We start from the raw sequence: 17,763 nt of genomic DNA on the forward strand, positions 1-17,763 counted from the left end.
GCTGAGTCTGGATTGCTAGCTGAGTCTGGATTGCTCTCTGACACTGTATGTGGTTCCCCAACACCTGCAGGAGCGCTTCTGAGCACAGAGCTCTGTTGGGTGTGGCTCCAGAATACATACATACATACATACATACATACATACATACATACATACATACATACATACATACATACATATATATTCTCCTCCCCCAGGCTGATTTAAACATACTTGGTTTATTGTGTACTGAATTCATTTCTAAGTACTTCTAGTGTTATTCCAGTTCAGGAAAGTTTACTATCCTGATGCATGTATATTTTCACTGAATGAACTTAATTCCTTGTCTTTGGTGATATCAGAAAGCAGGATAATTGGAGTACCTGATGGAATATTAATTGCTCTCTAAGTAAAACAAAATTAGAAATCTGGCCTTTCGAAAATGATTTTTTGTGAAAATGCTCCCCTTTTAATTTGTTTTTATGATTTTATAGTAACATAGACTAAAGTTACATTAATATAGTATTAGTAGTTTTGTTGAGCATTTATCAGTCATTTATCAGACATTCTTAAAATCTCATAGGTGTAGCTAAATTAACCCAAAGAGAAGTTACTTTAATTTAGGTTTTTTTCTTTTTTCTTTTTTTTTTTGTGTCACACCCGGCAGCACTCGGGTTACTCCTTGCTCTACACTCAGCAATCGCCCCTGGCAGGCATGGGGTACCATATCGGATGCCGGGATTCAAACCACCATCCTTCTATATGGAAGGCAAACGCCTTTATGCTGTCTCGCCAGCCTGGCTTTTTTTTTTTTTTTTTCCCTTGACAAGTGTTTCTCTTTGTTTAGCAGAAAATCTGATCGTGAGAGAGCCGATGACTTTGATCACACAAGTCAAGAATCGAACTATTTTGGCCTATCCCCAGAAGAGCGACGGGAGAAGCAAGCGATAGAAGAATCACGTTTACTGTATGAGATCCAGAACAGAGATGAGCAGGCCTTCCCAGCCCTTTCTGTATGTATAAGCTTACAGAGAAAGCATTGGTTAAAAGTGTCATTTAATTTTCATTTTTTGTCCTTAGTTTTGGTAGTAAGCAAAATTTCTATCTACTTGGAAGGCCTAAACTACTGTTACTTGGAGGCAGAGTTCAAGCAACTAAATTCACTAGTTGGCTTTTTGTTGGTTTGTTTGTGTTTTTTTTTGGGGGGTCACACCCAGCAGCACTCAGGGGCTACTCTTGGCTCTATGCTCAGAAATCGCCCCCAGCAGGCTCAGGGGACCATATGGGATGCTGGGATTTGAACTGCCATCCTTCTGCATGCAAGGCAAATGCCTTACCTCCATGCTATCTCTCTGGCCCACTAGTTGGCTTTTTTTGTTTGTTTGTTGTTGGGTCACACCAGGCAGCACTCATGAGTTACTCCTGGCTCTACACTCAGGCTCAGAAATCGCTTTCGGCAGGCTCAGGGGACCATATGGGATGCCGGATTTAAACCACTGTCCTTCTGCGTCTAAGGCAAACACCTTACCACTATACTATCTCTCCGGCCCCTAGTTGGCTTTTTAATTCAATATTTTGAAGTAGACCTTTTTGGGGGTTGTAACTGAAAAAAATCTGCAGTGGAGACTCATGATATTGTTAATAAGGCATATCTCTAAAATCAGAGAACATGATTTTCATCTCCTTAAACATAGCAGGATCAAGTACCCTGACAGGAGCTGTGGTTTAAGATCTTGCTGGTGGATTCAGGGTGTACGTACTGTGCTCTGTGGCTGTAGCTAAGAGAGGAGGAAGCTTTGCCAAGGAAAGAAATGTTTTATTCATCTCTAGGTTTTGGTCTTTTGGACAAGTTCAAAGTGAATCTACTTCTATGTGAAGTGGAATTGCCTGTACTATGAGGATGAGGAGCTGTTATTGGTAGCACGAGGGATGGGTGACTGCTTTCCTGTTCTCTAGATTTAAAATATCAGTATCTATCATAGATCATATTATGATATATGTGATAATCATAAATCAAATATGGCTAGAGATTGAGGTTTTGTATTTTTGTGTTTTTAATTTTTTAAATTTAGTTTTGGTCCATACCTGGTGATCCTCGCTCCAAACTCAAGAATAACTCCTGGTGGGGCTCAGAGCACTGTATGGGATGCTGAGGATTGAACCTCTGTTGATGGCAAGGCAAGAGTCTTATCTGCTGTGCTATTGCTTCATTCCCCAAGAAATTGAGCCCCCCCCTTTTTTGTTATTAACTATTAGAATGAAACCATCTTTTGTTTAGGCAGTTTATACTTTTGTAGATTTTATAGACTGAGATTTGTCTTATAGAACAGGACTCTTATTTTTTAATTTATTTATTTAAAGAAAATGTGTATCACATAGTTGACGTAACTGATCATAATACATTCGTTTCAGGATGACAGAAAGCGAAGTTATTAAAAATAGAAAGAAAATAGAAAAACTAAAGTATAATAATATAAAAAAGAAGAAAAAGTTCATTAGCAAGTATATTTGTGAAAATTATTGTATCACCAATAAAGTCATTAATACAATAGTAGAAGGTTTAGTAAGCTCTTTTTTTTTTTTTTTAATAAAACGAAGATACACTAGGGCTGGAGAGATAGCATGGAGGTAAGGCATTTGCTTTTCAGGCAGAAGGACAGTAGTTCGAATCCCAACATCCCATATGGTCCCCCAGGCCTGCCAGGAGCGATTTCTGAGCATAGAGCCAGGAGTAACCCTGAGCGCTGGCCAGGGTGTGACCCAAAAACCAAAAAAAAAAAAAAAAAAAGAAGATACACTAAGAAAATGTGTGTGTATGTGGCAGTTGCTGTTTTTGCACAGTAAAATACAGGAGAAATGAAATGGAAAAATGTTTGGCCTCAAAACAGGGAGATCTTACCCATGAAGTATTCTGGATAATACCAGCTCCAAGCTCCAGGCATATTAGGTTATCCAAACTCATAGTCATTCTCTATGGTCCCAGTAACAGTTCTTCACCATCATGGTCTTTGCTGTCAGCCTTCTGTAGTTATAGATCCTGGTTTCTGTACAGGTCCTATGTTGAAGTCTGGGTGATGTCTAGCATCCTGGTTTTGTCTCACCATTAGGTAGCATTGCAGAGAATCCTGTCCTAAAAGCAGACTGTTGCTGTTATTAAATAAGTCAGTGCCATAGCAGTAGTAGGGCTACCTTGGTAGAATTTTTATTTCTGATGATGGTGTAGAAAACCGTAATTGTTTCTGCAGATGGTATCCATGGTTCAGGGGTGAATGGTCAATGTCCAAGCTACTGAACTCTATGCCAACTGAAGAACAGGATTTTTGAACTACTGGTGTGTGGTGCCAGTTTGCAGGTCTAGGAAGGTTGGAAACCACTGTCATACTGCTGTGGCATGCATGACAAGTTTGTAGTACAAAGGTTGAAGAATACTGGTCTATAAATCTTTATCAGAAGGCTCACATTCTCTTCTCAGTTGTCTAAAAAATTGTTTACTCAGCTAGAAGTGTCAATGGTAAGCCTTACTCTAGTTCCCTTGACCAATTAGAAGTCTGGATCACATGTAAAGCTTTAGGGGATATGTACCGAGTAGCCTTTCAGTGATGAATCTGGGACACCCTGTACCTACCTACTGATTTGCAGTGGGTGTTTACTCGCACATTCCACTGTGGCTCTATGTAAATGCCTGCTTTGGAAGGTTAGTGTGAGGTTTAGTTATAGCAAAGGTGTCAGTACAAGTTGAAGGGTACAGATTTGGTCAGGGTGGATTCTTAAAATGGAGATAGGGAAGAAATCTCAAAATTGGGGCAACAATTGGTTACAAAAAATTTTTAATTTACAAAGCGTACTCCTATGGCATATATCATTAAGAATCCTAGAATCTGTTTTTCATAGCTTGGGAAGTGTCTAGATATAGAACAAAAACAAAATGGAGAAAAGTTATTATATGCTTATCTATGTTCCTTGCAGTACTGTCCAGAACAGCTGAAATCTGGAAATAACTCAGGTGTCTGATAGATGACTGGAGAAATAACCTGTGGCACATATATACAATGGGGATAATACTCAGCCATATGAAAAGATAGTCATGCAATTTGTATGGACCTGGAGAGTATCTTTCTTTTTTTTTTTTTGGTTTTTGGGCCACACCCGGCTACGCTCAGGGGTTGCTCCTGGCTATCTGCTCAGAAATAGCAGGCACGGGGGACCATGTGGACACCAGGATTTGAACCAACCACCTTAGGTCCTGGATCCACTGCTTGCAAGGCAAACACTGCTGTGCTATCTCTCTGGCCCCTGGAGAGTATCTTTCCGAGTGAAGTTTGTCAGACCAACACAGAGTGATCTCTCCTATGTGGGTTGTAAAGAAACATAATGGTGGAATAATGAATACCCAAAGACTGGAAACAAAGATTATGGAATATTGAGTAGGAAATGAGCCTTTTGAAGGGCTGGAGGATAGAGGGGCAGGGAACGCCTGTGATGAAGGAAGGTGTTTAACCTAGATATAGAACGAAGAATTTCAAAGTTTTGTGGGTAAAAAAATCTTTAACACAAAATCCTGGTCTTGTTCTTTTTAAGAGCTCATCAGCCAGCCAGCCAACCTCTCAGAATAGCAACCCGTGTGCCCAAAGAAAATCACATGTAAGTGATAGGAAAGGGAGCAGGCGGAGAATGGATACCGAGGAACGGAAAGAGAGAGGTACAGTACTTTATCATTTGTAAAGGTGCCAGGTCTTGTTGAAAGCTTCACTGTCACTGAGGTGGGAGGGAGGGAGGGAAGGAGTGGGGAGGAGGAGAATGTCAGAGAGGTGTGTGTGCTCGCCTCACTTAGAGGGTGTGTGTGTTGTGTGTGTGTTGTGTGTGTGTGTTACTTAGAGGGTATGTGTGTCTCAGTGGTATGCCTGATTGTATGAGGGACACCCTAGGTTTATTATTTTTATTATGATTAGTTTTGGGCCATTATTGGTAATGCTCAGGCTACTCTTGCATGGTACTTTGCTCCTGACCCTAGGCTTATTTATTTTTTAATTTTCTTTTTTTTTTTTTTTTTTTTTTTGTGGTTTTTGGGTCACACCCGGCAGTGCTCAGGGGTTATTCCTGGCTCCAGGCTCAGAAATTGCTCCTGGCAGGCACGGGAGGACCATATATGGGACGCCGGGATTCGAACCGATGACCTCCTGCATGAGAGGCAAACGCCTTACCTCCATGCTATCTCTCCGGCCCCTATTTTTTAATTTTCATTATGACTAGTTTTGGGCCATTTCTGGTAGTGCTCAGGCTGCTCTTAGCATGGTACTTTGCTCCTGATCCTAAGTTTATTTTTTCTTAATTTTTATTATGACTAGTTTTGGACCATTCCTGATAGTGCTCAGGCTACTCTTAGCATGCTACTTTGCTCCTGGCCTTGTTCTGGGAACATGCATGAGGTGCCAGAGATTGAATTTGAGCTTCCCACATGGATAGTCTGTGTGCAGCTGTTTGTCTCTTGCACCCAGTGATGTTCAGGTGTTAGTCCTGCCTCTGTTCTCCATGGGTGGGGGTTGAGGTGGTGCCAGTGATAGGACCTGGATTGGCCCCTGCAAAGTGAGGGCGCTACTCCTTGTACTGACCCTCTGCCCCCATTTTTCTCTCTCTCTCCCTCTCCCTCCCTCCCTCCCTCCCTCCCTCCCTGGCGCTCAGGGGTCACTCCTGGCTCTGTGCTCAGAAATCTCCCCTGGCAGGCTCATGGGAACATATGGGATGCTGGGATTCGAACCACCATCTGTTCTGGGTTGGCTGCGTGCAAGGCAAACACCCTATTGCTGTGCTATCTCTTCGGCCCCTATTTTTTCTTTAATAGTAATCAACAGTCTGGTCTAAGGGGAATTTAGATAAGCATTGCTGGAGATGGACAAAACTCATGCTTGGACCAACAGTGTTTTTGCCTTACGAGCCACACCCCAACTCTGAGGCCTTGGATTACAGGAAAAAATTCTACTGGGGAAAAAACCCTAAAGATCATTAAGGAGTTCATTGACTCTTATGCATCACTGCTGCATAGACACAGTAACTCATACTTGTCTTTGGTCTGTTCAGTGATCCTTTGCAAATTGCATGTTATTTTGACTCATGGTTAAATAGCCTCCATCACACCATTCCTCCATCCCATCATCCCATCCATCCCTCCATCTCCACCCCACCTCATCTATCTATCTATTTTCTATCTAAGGAGAGCCCAGAGGTTACTCCTGGCTCTTTGCTTAGAAATCACTCCTGGCAGACTTGGGGGGAGGGGACCATATGGGATGCCGGGGATTGAACCTAGGTCAGTTGCATGCAAGGTAAATGCCCTACCTGCTGTGCTATCGCTCCAGCCCCTTAAAGTATTTTTTTTTTATATACATTTTTTCCCCTCTTTTGGAGTGGTGACTGATCATTTATTTTAAATTTTGATCTGTTAAAGATTCTACCCATGGACATACGCATTTGGATAAAAAAGCTGAGTCAAGCACATTGGAGGTAAAAAAAATAATACTGATTTTATCTTTTCTTCTTTATTCTGTAATAGCTTAGTGGGGAGAAGAAGAGATCACTGATTTTATTATTGTATAACATATTATTGAAGTAGAAAGCAGAGCAAATTGAGGAAAAAGATAGTGGTAAGAGTTTCACTCCCAGATTATAGCTTTTTCTTCAAGGTACCTTGTGTCATTTAATTTCTTTATTTGTTTTTGTTTTTAACTTTTGAGCCACACCTGTTGACACTCAAGGGTTACTCCTGGCTATGCGCTTAGAAATCGCTCCTGGCTTGGGGGATCAAACCACGGTCTGTCTTAGGCTAGCGCCACCGCTCCAGCCCCGATTGTGTCATTTAATTTCTGAGACAAAGCATGTTATACATCATTATTCTGTAGTATGTGGGTATTGTTCAGAAGTCTGCTTTGAGACTACTTTCCTAATAAGTACTATTTAGTAGTTGGATAATAGAGATAAGAGGTGATTTTTTTTTCCCTACCCTGGGAAAATCCTTAGTGAGAAGGCTAATTGGAGGGATTCTAAGGACATCATTATTTCCTTGATGATGCAATACAAAATTAATTTCATTTTTTGCTTCTAAAGAATATAAGTGATGATAAATGTACAAGAGTTTCATCACCATCTAAATCAAAGAAATCGGAGAGTTCAGCTCCTGCAGAACAAGTAAGTACACTTTTTCGAATTTAGCAGAGTGGCTGTTCACTGGGTTTTTTAAACTGTTCATGATCGATCACTTGAATATGAACCATCTAGGAGGCAAGAAGAATGTGGCCCAGTAGTTAGGCAACCATCCCACCGGGCTCATACAAGCATTGCTGGGTACATCCCTGAGGACCATAGCCTAAGGAGTGTGGTGTTCCTGGGTTCTTGCATTGAACAACTGACCTGGTCAGTGGAAGATTGCTAGTGGTGTACCCCAGGCCTCCTGAGCTACACTCACTGCTTGGGGGTGCACCCTACAGCCCCTTCCCTTAATATGGGAACATTTACCTGGGTACCATGATCTGGGTAGTTTCTGTACTTTGTAGTCTAGTCTTTTCATTTATTTTTTGTTTGGGCCCATATCCAGCCATGCCCAGAGTCTACTGATCAGGGTGACCCCTGGTGTGCTAGGGTTTTGACGAAGGTCAGGAAGCTGAATGCAGGGCGAGTGATTCATTCATCTGCACCAGGGGTCCTCAAACTTTAAACGGGGCCAGTTCACTGTCCCTCAGACCATTGGAGGGTCTGACAATAGTAAAAACAAAACTTATGAACAAACTTTTTTTTTTTTTTTTTTGGTTTTTGGGCCACACCCGGTGACGCTCAGGGGCTACTCCTGGCTATGCACTCAGAAGTCGCTCCTGGCAAGGGGGACCATATGGGACACCGGGGATCTAACCACGGTCCATCCAAGGCTAGCGCAGGCAAGGCAGGCACCGTACCTCTAGCGCCACCGCCCGGCCCATGAACAAATTCTTATGCACACTGCATATATCTTATTTTGCAATGAAGAAACAAAACAGATACAAATACAATATGTGGCCCGCGGGCCATAGTTTGAGGACCACTGATCTGCAGGTCAAGAAGCTGAATGCAGGGCAAGTGATTCATTCATCTGCACTATTACAGGGAATCTGTCTGTGACTGCCATTGTTTTGACCGGATGCCATTCCTTTACTCATTTTGATCCATTTCTACTTAGTGATGGCGGTTGGCTTGAAAACTGGGTTTTTGAAAGGAATTACTGAGTTTTTGCTTTATTTCGAATTGTTGATAAACTATAGTTTGCATATTTTTTTTTTTATTTTGTTATTTTGGGCCATATTCCACAATACTCTGGTACTGTATCTAACTTGCTGATAGGTGTGTAATGACCAGGATCAAACTCAGGACTCTTGGGCAAAGCTTTCACTGGAGTTCTATGAGCCAACTTCTGATCTATTTGTTTGCTTTTCTCACAGTTATTTCATAGGAGGGGAGTAGGAATGTTGATTGAGGAGATTAGCAGAATACATTTGGGCGGTGTCACTGCCAGGGATTTTAGCACAACAAGCCAGACTGGAACCTCTAGCCATGGGCTGCTCAGCCGAATATCTCTGGGAATGTGCCATGGGTCCTGAGTATCAGCCCCCTGGACCTTCCCAAGGAAGCCCGATATTGGTAACATGGGCTGGGAAGACATAAATGCAATGAACAAGGTCTGAGCACATGCTCCCTATGTAGGGGCTCTGGTTTGATTCTCAGTACTACCTGGAGTGACCTGACCCTAAGCTCTGGACAATAAAAGATGCAAGACTACAATATTCTGATTTTATATTGGAGTGGACTTCTAGAAGATACGGCACTCTTGATCTGCTTGAACAGAGTAGCTTGATCTTTGCCTTTCAATCAGGCATCCTTTATGATAGTTACAGAAACTTAGTTAGTTTATGGGTTGTCACTGAAGAACATAAATTGTGAATTTCTAGGAGATTTTACTTGAGGGCCGTATCTGGCAGTATTTAGGGTTTATTCCTGGCTCTGCTCAGGAATTCTGGCAGGCTTAGGGGAACATAGGATGCTGGGGATTAAACCAAATCAAGTATTTGCAATGCCAGTGCCATACCAGCCTTTTTGACCCCTCAAGGTAATTTTAGTGATTTTCTTTCTAACCTTAAAGGTGTTAATAGTAAATTAGTCTATTTCTGTGAGTTACATTTGTGCAGTTACTTGGAAAGGTTAATCCTTGAGTCAGTTTTATTAGGAATTTTTACATTTTTTTTTCCTCCTCCAAGATTAGAAAGATCATTTCAGTAGAAGCTGCAGGTATATCAAGTGCAGGCAACTCAAGGTACATTAGGCAGTGAAATTTAGTTTTGATGGAAATGAACTTTCTCTTTCCCCACCCTCTTTTCTTGAAGAAGCCAGCAGAACATGTGACTTTGTCAAATCCAGCTCCCCTTCTAGTTTCTCCAGAGGTCCATCTAACTCCTGCGGTGCCTTCCTTACCAGCCACTGTGCCAGCTTGGCCAAGTGAACCTACAACTTTTGGACCAACAGGTTAGAGCAGAATTTTAAAGATTGATTAAACAAACAAACAAACAAAAAATACAACGAACAGTTTCCTAATGAAGCTCTTTGCTAGTAAGAAACTGGTGGGTTCTGTGGAGCTTTTCTCAGTGTTCTCACTCCTCCGCATCCAATGTTGGAGGACTGAGCTCAGAACACGGTGACCTGTGGGCAGCGGTCATTGTTCTCTACAGCACTTGCTTGTAACTTGGCATGCAAGATGGTTTGCCAGATACATACTTGTGTCTTAGAAGTGTTTTAGAGACACTAATGACACACTAGCTCTCTTTCTCTCCCCACGTTTCTTCCTTTACCTCTCCCTTTCTACCTCCTGTCTTTTCCTTCTTGTTTTCACCCTCTCACTTTCTCTCCCTCCTCCTTCACCCTCTCCCTCAAAGTCCTGGTGGGACTTAGGTGGCCTTAGAGTTAACAGGGAATCAACCCTGAATTGGTTCCTTTTGAGGCAAGCATGCTACCCATTATACTACTTATATCTGACTCTTATTTTCACCTTGTAACTTTTTTTTAATTCTTCCCTCTTAACATAGGTATCCCTGCGCCAATTCCTGTTTTATCAGTGACACAGACTCTGACCACAGGACCTGATTCTGCTGTGTCCCAAGCTCATCTAACACCCTCTCCAGTTCCTGTGACAATACAGGCGGTTAACCAGCCCTTGATGCCTTTGCCTCAGACACTGAGCCTCTACCAGGACCCTCTTTATCCAGGATTTCCTTGCAATGAAAAGGGAGACCGAGCCATTGCACCCCCATATTCACTGTGTCCCACCGGGGAGGACCTGCCGAAAGGTGAGTTGCTTCTCTGAGCCCAAGTGGATCTGACTTGGAAGTGGAGCTTTGTGAGGAGAGACGCTGTGGTTGCTGCCTCAACTTTGGGCAGGATGGCAGAGTTTGGCTGTTCCATTCACCTCAGAAAATCGAAAACCTCAGAGCTTGTTTTGGACCTCCAAGTGGTTTTCAGCACCATGGCCTTACCTGGCCATACTTTTCCCTTTTCTGAAGGAGGGTCAGTGGTTTGCTCTGAGAGCTAAGTGTGGTGCTTTTTAGGATCTGCAATCTTGGCACCACAGGACCACATTCAGCAATGCTCAGGAGACTGGTGCCCAGGATTGAACCGGGGTCTTATTGGTGTACTATTACTCTTCACCACCTCTCAAAACACCCCCCCCCCCCAATTAAAATAAAGTCTTTTGCTTTGTTTTTTTTTTTGTTTGTTTGTTTGTTTTTGTTTTGTTTTGGTTTTTGGGTCACACTCGGCAGCGCTCAGGGGTTACTCTTGGCTTCATGCACAGAAATTTCTCCTGGCAGGCTTGGGGAACCATATGGGATGCTGGAATTCGAACCGCTGTCCTTCTGCATGCAAGGCAAAATGCCCTACCTCCATGCTATCTCTCCGGCCCTCAGTTTTCATTTTCTAATATTTAAAAAACTGGGTTTGTTGGGGCCGGGTAGGTGGCGCTGGAGGTAAGGTGTCTGCCTTGCAAGCGCTAGCCAAGGAAGGACCGCGGTTCGATCCCCCGGCGTCCCATATGGTTCCCCCAAGCCAGGGGCGATTTCTGAGCACATAGCCAGGAGTAACCCCTGAGCGTCAAACGGGTGTGGCCCAAAAACCAAAAAAAAAAAAAAAAAAACTGGGTTTGTTAATCACTGGTTTAATTTTGGATTATAGGTACCTGTTGACTAATTAATACTTAACCAATCTTGCCTTTTTTCTCTCAGTATTTTGATTTCATAATTTTTTAATTTGGAGAATTTGACAAAGAAAGTACAGTGAATATTTTGGTTGTTTTATACCCAGATTAATTAAGGGAAAACAGCACCACAACCACTAAACAAACAACTCAGTCATATTTTAGACTTGAATATTAGAGTAGGCAAAACCTTGGCCTTGCAGTAACAGAACCTGATTTGGCTGCTTTACAGATTTTAATCTGTTTTCTACCATAGACTTGGGGAAATTGAGTAGACAAAATTATTCTGGAAACTATATTGTTTGTAGGTAATGTTAAATAGATATGGTCAGTGTGTGACTTTAGTGAGTATTCATTGTATCATTTAATTTCAGATAAGAACATTCTTCGATTTTTTTTCAACCTAGGTGTAAAGGTATGTACAATTTATTTAAATTATACTGTTTAGAAGGCATCCTTTTTAAGTGATAACTTTATTTTAAGGAGCAGTGTTTTTGAGCCACAGAGTTTGGTTTGGGTGGTTCTGAGGCTCATACTTCATAGATTTGTTGAGGAATGAACCCTGTCCTGTAGTCTTAGTAAAGGGACCCCACTGGTGCATTAGGTGGAAGTTTGGGGTCTAAAGTTAGGTTGAGTTTGTTCATTTATGCAGTGGGTGGGGGCAAAGTCTTTAGCACACGTTGGTGGAAAGATAGTTGTTCATTGTTGCAAATGAACACAGGCTTTGCAGAAAGGATTCATCCATAATACAACACAGTTGGGAGTTACCCCTTTGACCACCCCTTGTCTCCCAGGGCTGGGAGTAGTCCCCAAAAACGTCAAGAGGGGGACTTTTCAGCATCATCCTTCTGACTAGAGGTCTCAGTCTTCAGTGTTTTCTGGGGGCTTTTTGTGCCAGAGCTCTAGTGCTGCTATTTTTTTTTTTTGAATAGCTCCAGATCCATTAATTAGGTATGGGTGCAGGGTGGTGTCACACAAAGACCTGCAGGCAGGTACCAATGCAAGTAGTTTAGAAAAGCCTCATGGTATACTTGAGATTTTACTATTCATAGGGTATATTTTTGAATTTCAGTGAATACTGAAAGATTTCCCCCCTACAGTTAGAGCTAAAGGGTGGGACCAGAGAATATCATAGGGAGGGTGTCTTTGGGGTCTCCTGGCAACCATGATGATTGTAAGATAGAAAAGAAGCTCTTAGTGCAGTGACTGACTGGTTATCTTCTTATTCCCAGCTCTCTCTAAGCTCAACCCCTTTACTCTTTTGTGTCTCTCAGGCCTACAGCTGCCCTATGTGGGCCCCACATTCATACCTTTACCCTCTGCACCAGGCCTACCTGGCAGCCTGCAGGATGTACCCCAAAGTCTCCATGCCTGTGTACCCTCATAATGCTTGGTTTCAAGAAGGGCCTGGTCCGAATGAGACTGATTGTACGTGTGCCGAAGCGCACTTCTCCATGCAGACAGAGGCGAGTGTGAATGGCCCCATGCCGCAGGCAGAGATGGGCCCACCCCCATTTTCTTCACCCCTAGTTATTCCCCCATCCCAGGTGCCTGACACTCATGCACAGCTGCCCTACCAGCCGGACCTCGAACCCGAGAGCCCAGGCCAGATGCTTCAGGCCGAATATGAAGAGTCAATGAGTGGCAAGAACCTGTTTCCACAGCCGTCCTTTGGGCCCAACCCGTTCCTGGGCCCGGTTCCTGTTGCTCCTCCTTTCTTCCCTCATGTCTGGTATGGCTACCCGTTCCAGGGGTTCATCGAGAACCCGGTGATGAGGCAGAATATCGTGCTACCGTCGGATGAGAAAGGCGAGCTGCACCTGCCTCTGCAGCATCTGGATCTGACCCGAGACTGCGAGGCCGCAGCAGCAACAGCAACTGCAGGCGTGTGTCCTGAAGTCCCTGGGGAAGGGGCCCACACCCTCCCTGAGATAGGGAGCCGACAGCTTGAAGGCAGGTCAGAGCAGTCTTCCCAGACCCCCAAGGAAGGCCCAATACCAGCCAGCAGTCCTCCTACAGTTGACGGCGAATCTCGTCCCCCGACTCAGGTTCCTCACAGGGAGCGGGAGCCGGTGCCAGTGCCCAGCGAGCTGGAGCCCAAAAGGACCATTCCAAGTGTGAAAGAAAAACCTGAGAAAGCCAAGGAAGCAAAGACTGCCGCTGATGTGGTAGGCGGGGCCAACTCTGTGGACAGCAGAGTGCAGAGACCAAAAGAGGAGAGCTCGGAAGATGAAAATGAAGTCTCGAATATTCTGCGCAGCGGGAGATCCAAACAGTTTTACAATCAGACTTACGGGGGCCGCAAGTACAAGAACGACTGGGGCTACTCGGGCCGCGGAGGCTTCCAGCACTCGAGAGGGGAGGAGTCTTGGAAAGGGCAGCCAGGCCGCAGCCGCGACGAAGGTTACCAGTACCACCGCAGCGTGCGTGGGCGGCCCTATCGAGGGGACCGGCGGCGGTCTGGGATGGGAGACGGCCACCGCGGCCAGCATACCTGACAGCTGTTCTGGGGCAGAAACCCTCTTAGGTGGAATGTGTCTGAAGGCTTTAAAAATGATTCGTTGAAATAAAAACCCAATCGGAACGCTGGCTTCCTGCCCCCTTTCCCACTCACTCCCGCCCTGAAGTAGTGATGTTGGACATGAGTTCCGGGCAGGGAATTCCTAGTGTTGCTATTTTTCTTCGTTCAAAATCTATTTATAGGGTGATTGCCCCCATAAAAAATAGAAAATAAGTTTGTTAAAGTATTTTTTATAAACAGCTTAATATAAAACATAGATTTAGTGTGGTTTTTTTTCTTCTATAAGTTTAATTTCAAATGTTGGAAATGTGTGCTTTATAGTGTTTACTAAATTGACAAGAAAATATACCATTTGACACATAGATTCCAAAACATAACATTGCACCAAATAGAAATGTATATTTTATTATGCAATGCCTTAGTCATAAACTGGGCTCAAACAGTTCTCAGCCTAAAACACTGTCTTTTGAAATGCTTCCAACCCAAAGGCCTTTCATCTCAATATCTGTCAAACTTGAAGAATGTCTTCTCTTTACTATTACACATAAGGCAGCCTATTAACCCGTGTCTTAGAAATGTTGTATATAGTTCTTTTACTATTCATAGGGTATATTTTTGAATTTCAGTGAATACTTGTCGAACTTGAGATCACATGCAAGAACAGATGTTTAAGAAACCATAGGAAGTCTAATGAAATGGCTGTTTCCACCAAGAATTCTTAGCACTGGTGTAAATATCATGGTGCCTACTCGAAAGAATTGTAGATGCTATGCATTTTGAAAATAATCTGCATCTGTTAAAACTGCAGACTTTTTTAATGCCACTTTAACACTAATGCACTGACAGATTTAAAATATTTTGTGAGAAGAAATGTTAAAATTTGTAGCTTGACAGGTTTCTACAGTAATTGTTTTCTTCATGCACCATTGATTATGTGCATCACTTTACATTTATGTGTTGTACAGTCGTCATGACTGGAACTGTTGTACAGAAAAAGGATGATTGTGACTTCTAGTTCTTTTCTAGAGGATGCTGCTAGGAAATGGTTTTGCTTTGTGTTTTACACATTTCCCCTCAGTACCATGTCTCTGATCTCGCTTCCTTCCAGTCTTTGCAGTATTCATTAGAAATCTCCTTCGCATGTTGCACCCTGTTCTCATTTGGAGATTGTACTCTGAATTAACACAGTATTCATTCATCTGTGTTACTTTGTAGAAATGTTTGCTTTTATTTGTATATATCAATGTGAAAACCTTATCTTTCCCCCCTTTAAAAATTTTTTTTGATCAGGAAGTTTGAGTGCTAACACAAATCAAAGTAGTAACTGCTTTTTGCATGCTCTACATAATATACCTAGCCAAAAATCGGTTTTTTAAAGAAAGAAAGCAAAATTAAAAGCAAATGCAATTCACTTGAATTTGACAAACTGAAATAGATGAGTTTTCTGGTTTCTCTAATAATCAGGAATGTTTGGATGCCAGCAAGGCTCAGTGAATCTCCACTGTACTGTAATAATGGATATTTACCTCTGTGTTTTAATTACCTAATGTCTGTGTAACTGCTGATATGAGAAGTGATTAGCCTTTATGTGTTTTGTAGCATAGGATTATAGAGCACTTTGAAAGATTAACATTTTATGATGGTGCTAGGTAAAAATTTGTAAAGACTGGGATAGTTGTGTGGAAAAGAAAAATTCTGATAAAAGCCTGTTGAATCATTTCTGTTGTCATCTTCTAAATGAGGGCATTTAAGGAAGGTGTTGCTTAAGCCTTTGTTTTTTCTGTAGTTAGCATCAGTTATTAGGGAATGAGGAGCAGAAGGTCCTTACCTTTTCCGCTCATGCTTTTTAAGCATAGGATTAGCTTACCTGATGATTTTTAATGAAAATCACATAACTTATCAGGTTGAAAACAAAAATGTGTTTGATCTCAGGAGTCCAAAATAAATCACCTAATTCCAGTGTCCTTTATCTTGTAGACTAGGACTTGATCTCAGTTTTTCTGGAAAATTTTTAGAGTTGGATAGGAAAGAACACTCCTTCATTTCTTTCACTGTTACTGTCTTACCTCAATGAAGTACCAGAATACTCTTCTGACTTTTGAGGGAAATATGGCTGCTTCCAGCCTCCCTCATCTGACCTCCAGGATATATCGGGAGCCATGTTGGAAGAGAACTGCAGCCTATGGTACTTGACCTCAGTGACCTTGGGAATCAGAACTCTAGCTGTGAGAGGGAGTTCTGAAATGATCAGTTTGTGTGTGAAAGGTCAGTTTGGTTTTTTTCCTTTAGATCTATTTTGCCTTATGCTGAGGTCAAACTAGGGCCCTCATTTCAACCAGTCGTAAGTATCCTTACCTGAGAAATGATGTTTTTTATACGAGTAAAACAAGCTTAGAAATGGACAGCATTTGAATTAGTTTGAAATTATGGAGCTTCAGTGTATTACATTTGGAAGGACATGTTTATAGAATGACCAAAGCTCACGTGTTCTGTTGTAGTTGCTTTAGCTAAAGTTGATTCACACCTGCCCCTTTTAGTGTTTGGTGTATTTATCGTTTGCTTCCCTTCAGACAAATGTTCACTTCTAGTCCTGTGTACTTTTGTTGGCAGGAGTTGCTGGCATCTGTGTGGTCTCGTTTTCTGGCAATTCATACTTCACTTCGTGGCTGCTGTCGGCTCAAACCCTGCCATGAGCAAGTGGGGTGTGGGTTTTCCCTTAAGCATACTGAACGCAAGCCCTAGATATCCTTAGGGTGTGCTGGTCTCTTTTGACATAAATAATGCTTGTGAACTGCAACGTTGCTTATGATTGACTTGGTGCAATAAAGTTCCTTTCTAACCACTTCTGGTTTAGGAAACAAGCAGCCATCTTAGAAACTAGCAATATTTATTTATGCCTCATTTCTCTGACTATAGATGAGGTAAACTGTGTTCACGTGGGTACTAAGCAAGGTCCATTGGAGTGTAGCTGAAAAGCTACATGATTTCTGTTTACTGTATTTTGTTCCCTATTTTATGTCTAAATGCTATTTTGTTTAAAACCTTAATGGCTCAGTTTCAATATTGTCAGTTTTAAAGAACTAAGGTTTTGCTACTAGTGTTAGCCATAATCTCTCACTAATTGGGCTTTCCCACTGATCGGGATGTTTTCCCCCCCCAAAATAGAAGTTTTAGAAAATCCTAGAAGGAGGGGTGGGTGCATGTCTTATAATGCTGGGAAACAGCAACTTTGGGGTTGAATTTACTTGAATGGATTAAAAATTGCATTGTTACAGAGCTAGAAAATTTATGTATGAAAAACGATAATAGCCTTACACTGAGTACAAATAATACTTAAAGCATGTGAAGATGTGATCATTTGTGATGTTACTTGTAAAAAAAAGTATATTATACATATCTTTTGAAGTGTTGAAAGGAAAATAGTACTTTATATTCTTTATCATATCACTTTTTGTAAGTGTTGAATATATTCCTGTTTATTTTTCTATGTTCTGTTTTGTAGCCTTAAGAAGTGTTTCAAACATATCTGAATGTATAAAAAATAAGAGTAAATGCCCTACATGGTGTGATATGCTGCATTATATATAAAACTGTGTGCATATATTAAATTTTGTTTCTTGATTCTGCTTGTATTTCTTGTTAATTCTTCCAGAACTAAGTACTATTATATGTAAGTTTTTAAGTTTTAGTAGACTTTTTCATAGATGCTGTCCAGTGATTTTTGTTCACTCAGGAGATAATTCTATAATGTACAGATAAACCACATGGGACTTAGAATCTATGGATAAGACACTTCAGTCTATGCGAGAAATACTTAAAACCATATCACATGTAAAACTGAAAGAGATCAAGTAATTTAACGGAGGATATACAAATGAGGGATCAACTCTGGGTGTGAAACTTGATTAGGTTTAGAGCAGTACAGAATATTGTTTCAGTAGTTGAGTTGGAGTAATTAAGTGAAGCTTGTTAGTATTTTTTTCTGAAAGATTAAGCAAATGGTGTG

The 17,763-nt window shown here is 41.9% G+C and overlaps 1 protein-coding gene across 1 annotated transcript in view; it reads left to right on the top strand.

The window, feature by feature from the left end:
• The window catches only part of OTUD4 (OTU deubiquitinase 4), a 54,654-nt gene extending 37,276 nt beyond the window's left edge, over positions 1–17,378 (top strand). Inside the window, exons 14-21 of the mRNA XM_049769995.1 lie at positions 830–992; positions 4,558–4,678; positions 6,422–6,477; positions 7,078–7,158; positions 9,378–9,516; positions 10,074–10,334; positions 11,611–11,651; positions 12,511–17,378. Of these exons, the coding sequence (XP_049625952.1) occupies positions 830–992; positions 4,558–4,678; positions 6,422–6,477; positions 7,078–7,158; positions 9,378–9,516; positions 10,074–10,334; positions 11,611–11,651; positions 12,511–13,734 (2,086 nt within the window). The 3' untranslated portion in view covers positions 13,735–17,378. The remainder of the gene's footprint in view (positions 1–829; positions 993–4,557; positions 4,679–6,421; positions 6,478–7,077; positions 7,159–9,377; positions 9,517–10,073; positions 10,335–11,610; positions 11,652–12,510) is intronic.
• The last annotated feature ends 385 nt before the right edge of the window (positions 17,379–17,763 follow it).

The sequence above is a fragment of the Suncus etruscus genome, chromosome 3 (assembly GCF_024139225.1).
Source record: "Suncus etruscus isolate mSunEtr1 chromosome 3, mSunEtr1.pri.cur, whole genome shotgun sequence".
NCBI classification, from domain to species: Eukaryota; Metazoa; Chordata; class Mammalia; order Eulipotyphla; family Soricidae; genus Suncus; species Suncus etruscus.